General features: G+C 41.4%; 3 protein-coding genes across 3 annotated transcripts; all 3 read left to right on the forward strand.

Annotated features, from left to right (window-relative positions):
• Positions 1 to 709: 709 nt before the first annotated feature.
• On the forward strand, positions 710 to 1,606 carry TM35_000531170 (uncharacterized protein; the record flags this gene model as incomplete). Its single annotated transcript, XM_029030702.1, has 1 exon — positions 710 to 1,606. The coding sequence occupies one exon, from the start codon at positions 710 to 712 to the stop codon at positions 1,604 to 1,606; it is 897 nt and encodes a 298-aa protein (XP_028877999.1).
• A 902-nt stretch (positions 1,607 to 2,508) lies between these two features.
• On the forward strand, positions 2,509 to 3,306 carry TM35_000531180 (uncharacterized protein; the record flags this gene model as incomplete). Its single annotated transcript, XM_029030703.1, has 1 exon — positions 2,509 to 3,306. The coding sequence occupies one exon, from the start codon at positions 2,509 to 2,511 to the stop codon at positions 3,304 to 3,306; it is 798 nt and encodes a 265-aa protein (XP_028878000.1).
• A 1,391-nt stretch (positions 3,307 to 4,697) lies between these two features.
• Positions 4,698 to 5,405, forward strand: TM35_000531190 (uncharacterized protein; the record flags this gene model as incomplete). Its single annotated transcript, XM_029030704.1, has 1 exon — positions 4,698 to 5,405. One exon carries the CDS (start codon positions 4,698 to 4,700, stop codon positions 5,403 to 5,405), a length of 708 nt encoding a protein of 235 aa, XP_028878001.1.
• Between the last annotated feature and the right edge of the window lie 5 nt (positions 5,406 to 5,410).

The following is a 5,410-nucleotide window of genomic DNA, read 5'->3' on the forward strand; positions in this document are numbered from 1 at the left end:
TTTTTTTGTTTCTTAATGTTAATGTGTTTTGTGTGTTTTTGCTCTCTGTGTTTATCCTATAATTATTATTATTGCTACTACTCCATTGCGTGTGTGTGTATTCTTGGAGACTCTCTCTGTGTGTGCACCTGGGCTTGCACTGTGATAATGATGATGATGATGAACTGCTTTTTGGAGTGAAAGGAAAAGGAAATAATAATAACAGATGAATTTATATTTATAATTGCGTGTATACACACATATAGACGTACACCCATAGTTGGTGTATATTTCTTCTGTTTACTGGGTAAATTGGGCTAATGGTGTTAATATCTTTTTCTTTGCTTGCTTGTCGTTTGCTGGTGCGCTGTGTGTCTTGACCTGCATCGTTAAAATGTGTTCTTCTTTGAAGGGTGAAACGGACATAATAATAGGAAAATATATTTTAATTATTGCATATTAAGTCAAGCATACCCAATGTTCGTTTGATTTCTGTGTTTGGTGAGTCCTTGGTCCTGCCTACAATTGTTTTGTTTTCGATATTGCTTTATGTGGGACATTTTATGTGGTGCACCGGTGTTGGATTTCGTATAGTTTGTGTTGTTTGTTTTTGTTTTACTGCTGTTTGTTCTTTTCTTTTTCTCTGTGTGAGTTCTCCGTTGTGTTGCTTTTGTTTTCTTCTCTTTGTAGTTAACTGATTTAAACAGAGGAAAAATACTTTTTTGTGGTGATGATGTTATACCGTGTGTTGTATTTACTGACTTTGCTGCTAAGTATTGATTCTGTGTGTGTGGCCTCTGAAGAGGTTCCTGGTACAGGCGTACAACTGCAAAGGGGTGAGACAGGCCCTGTTGGTCCTGCTGGTCCTTGTTCTTCTGGTCCTGAGTGTCCTTCTGCTCGTAGTGAAGATGAAGATTCTCGTACTGATTGTGCGGAAGCTGCTAAGAAGAATTGTCCTTCCGAGAGTGGTGACGTCCAAGAGAATTGTCTTGGTGATTCTGTTCCTCCATGCAAACCTACAAAGGAACCGGCTCCAACTTCACCAAAGGAACCGGCTCCAACTTCACCAAAGGAACCAGCAAATCATCCACCAAAAGAAACCGCTAAAGGTCAACAAGAGGTTCTAGATCCATCTAGTGAACACTCTGGTTCTGCTGCTATTGTGAATCGAACTGGTGGTGGTGGTTCTTCTTCTGTTCATCCTGAGGAACCTCCTCTCACTGCTGCTTCTTCTTCTTCTGCTGAGGAGAGTGTTGTTCCGACTGAAGGTGGCAGACAAGCTGGAGGCAACGGCAGCAGTGCAGCAGGTGAAGGTGCAGCAGATAATGCGAATGCTGAGGCAACACAACCTTCTTCTTCTTCCACCAGCAGTTCAGAGAGAGATAATGCAAGTGGTTCTGATACTGCAAACGCTGGAAATGGCACTACTTCTCCACAGGATGAACCTCAAAGTAACTCATCTGATGAGGGAAATACAGAAACAACACCCACTACCACCACAACACTTCCTCCTGAACTCACAAACAACAAGAAGGGTGATGCAGACAGCAGCAGCAGTATCAGTTCTGTGTGGGTGCGTGTACCACTACTGATTGTGGTTACACTGGCCTGTATTCTTGTGTGCTGATTGAGTAATGGTGGTGGTGTGACTGAGGTCATCCTTTATTTTCTTTTTTCTTTTTTTGCATGCAATCCCTACAGTCTAACTAATCTTCCACCTGTTGGGATTTCTCTTCTTTTTTTTGTTTCTGAATGTTAATGTGTTTTGTGTGTTTTTACTCTCTATGTTTATCCTATTATAATTATTATTGCTACTACTCCATTGTGTGTGTGTGTGTTCTTGGAGACTCTCTCTGTGTGTGCCTGGGCTTGCACTGTGATGATGAGATGTTTTTTTGCAGTGATAGGGAAATAATAACAAATGAATTTATATTTATAATTGCGTATATACATATATAGACTTATACCCATAGTTGGTGTATATTTCTTTGTGTTTACTGGGTAAATTGGGCTAATGGTTAATATCTATTTCTTTGCTTGATGATTTTGCTGGGGCGATTCAGCCTTTTTTGAGATATTTGTGAGTGTGGGCTTTTTTCTTTGTTTTTTACTCTTACTGAGGTTATTGCGCTGTATTGTATTCTTTAACTGGTAGTTTTACTTTCACGATGTGAGTTTCCATAGTGGTAATCGATTGGTGTGTCCTAACATGTTTGATACTTCAGTTATTTTCTTTTTTTTGCTTTTTGATTCTCTTTCTTTCTAGATCAGTGTTTTTACGTGAAACAAACCCTTGTCTCTCTCCTAATAATGATGATGGGCCGTGTGATGTGTGTGTTGGCCGTTGTGCTGTGCTGTGTCGGTGTGGTTCATGCTACTACTACCGCTGGACAGTCAAAGGCAGAGATGACTGTGTTTGTTGCTACGGAAAAAGGACGATCTGTGAATGTGAGACATTCTGGTGTTAGAGCGCAATAAGCAACGTATAATGTGTGGGATCGAGAGGCTGTTAAAGAAGTCCATGAATGTATGATCGGAGGTAGCAACTATGAAGAAAAAAACTGTATTGATTGGCGAGAAAATAGAAAGATTGATAATTTTAAGCCAAAGACTTCACTAGAACAACTTCAAAGAGAAGACCTCGCTGAACCAAGAAGGGAAATAGGTGAACAAGGTCGAGAAAACAACGTTCTTAATGCTGCAGAGAGTGGTCAATCACAAGTGACTGCCGCGGTACAAGTAAGTAAAGTGAGTACATCAGAACCAACAGATCAACCAACTAACAATTCTGAGTCGAGTGATCCCCCGCAAGACGGTGCTACTACACTGGCTACTCCGATTTCAAAAACAGGACAAAGTACAACTACACAACCAGACCAATCTCAAGGTTCAAGTAAAGCACCACAAGCACACCAAGGATCAGCGAATACTACAGAGGATCACCGTGCACCTGCTGACTCTAATACTACCCAGGAACCATCTCCTGAAGGTGCGACTTCCACAGATGGTTCACAAGAGAAAACCAATACTGACTCAACGGCCAACATAAACACTACCACCACAACAACAACAACATTTCCTCCTGCCAACGCAGTCTCTGAAGGAAATGGCGATGCTTCTGCAGCCACCACCAACAACATTAACAGCGAAGCACCAACCAACTCTTCATCTCCATCTCCTGTACCTAACGCAGAGATCAGCACCAACACCACCGCTCCCACTATGCAGAACAAGGGTAACGCTGACAGCAGTGTCAGTCATGTGTGGATGCGCACTGCAGCACCGCTGTTGATTGTGGCTGTGTTGTTCTCCTCTACTGTGTACTGAACGGTGGGACTCATCTGAGGTCAAATAATAATAATGGTTACACTAACATAATCATAATTGCGGACATCCACCATGGGTGAATAAATTAATAATCTGTTTACCAGCATTATCTTTTTAATTGGAATTTCTTTTCTTTTACTTTTGTGTGCGTGTTCTTTTTCTAATAATTTTATTACTTGCTTTTTCGGTTGTGTGTGTTTGCAGAAAACTGGGCTGTTCTGCTCACTGTCGGTATACTTTTATTTTAAGTGCACATGCATATGTGTGCAGTAATTTAATATAAAAACTAGAGCCACGGAGTATTGTGTGTGTTCTTGGAGACTCTCTCTCTCTGTGTGCCTGGGCTTGCACTGTGATGATGATGATGATCTGCTTTTTGTAGTGGGAAAAGGAAATAATAATAAGAGATGAAATTATATTTATAATTGCGTATATATACATATGGATTTACACCCATAGTTGGTGTATTTCTGTGTTTACTGGGTAAATTGGGCTAATGGTTAATACCTTTTTTTTTTGCTTTAGTGTGCGTGGGTCATTCTTTGCTTTTACCCTGCATGGTGTGTGGTAATCTGTTTTATAAGAGCAAAGAAAAAAATAGTAATTAATACAATTTGTATTCGTAATTACTTGAAAAAATCAGCATACCCAGTGGTCTGGGAGTTGTTTTTGTGCGGGTTGGTCCTCTTNCTGATGCTGCAGCTGCAACGTGTGAGTCACGATATGACTGCTGTGAAGGATGAATTAGAAGAACTGCAGCTGAAGTGTACGGACCTGGAGAGGCAGACAGCTGCAGAAGAAGACCGATTGGAGGCCATCATGCTTGAGAAGAAGGCACTCCAATGGTATATTCATATGCTTATGGGCAAGATGTCTGAGGATTTTATTTGTTTGTGTTATCGACCTTTTTTGTTTTATATGTTTTGTTCTGCAAATATATAATCAATGTACTGTTGTTCTTATTGTTTTTGTTATAACTCTCTTGTATTCAGGGGGGATGCCGTTTTTTTCTGTTATTTCTTTTTTATTACTTCTTTCTTTTTTGCGGAGAAATAAAGTAAGACATAATAACAATTATTGTAATGATGATGATGACACGCTACGTGATCTGTATTTTGCTTCTTGCACTTTGTTGAACTTGCAGTATTGTGTTGGCTACTACTGAGCCTCAATCTGGAGGTGGTGGTCCTCCTGCAACTGAAGTTGGTGATGAAGCTCATGTGGGAGGTGAGGCCGGTGGTGGAAGAGGAGGAAAAGGCGGCAGTAGTAAGGGTGTTACTCCTCTTGAACAGCCTAGAGGAGAAGAAAGTGTCTCAGAAATATTGCCAGATTCTGATGAGAGTCTTCCTAAAGAAGAAAGACTAGACAATCAGGAAGATGACAAAAATAAAATGAAACAACCTGACGTTGGCCATAAGGGACCTTCAGAAAACCAACGACCAGGAGGGAATACTCAGTCTCTTCTTCAACCTGCCAGTCCATCACAACCAGTAGCAGGAGATAGAAACGATGGAGCCCCTTCTCCATCAGCAAATCAGAACGATCAAATTCAAGGTGGAGGTAAAGCGGATTCGCAGGGTAACGTACAAGTGACCGAAAGAACGGAATCAGGAAATAATGGTGGATCCAATTCTGGAAGTGAAAAGAATACTGTTGGCTCTCTCACTGCAGATGAACCCAATGCTAATAGTGAAGAACAGAAGTGTGAAAATGCACCAACTTCCCCCAATAAGAATGGTACGCAAGGTACTAACGATGCAGACACCAGTGGTACACAACCTCAAGAAGAACCCGGCACAGAACCATCTACTCCTTCAGCATCTTCGCACACTAATGGAGCCGCAGGTAGTGAGAATTCTGCACAGACATCAACAAATAACTCAGCGAGTACGAACTCTGAAACTTCAACTACACCCAGTAATGAGGACTCAACCACCACCACCACCACCACAACAACAACAACAACACTTCCTCCTGAACTCACAAACAACAAGAAGGGTGATGCAGACAGCAGCAGCAGCAGCAGTATCAGCAGTTCTGTGTGGGTGCGTGTACCACTACTGATTGTGGTTACACTGGCCTGTATTCTTGTGTGCTGATTGTG

This window comes from Trypanosoma theileri (assembly GCF_002087225.1).
Source record: "Trypanosoma theileri isolate Edinburgh chromosome Unknown TM35_Tth_53_V1, whole genome shotgun sequence".
Lineage (NCBI taxonomy): Eukaryota > Euglenozoa > Kinetoplastea > Trypanosomatida > Trypanosomatidae > Trypanosoma > Trypanosoma theileri.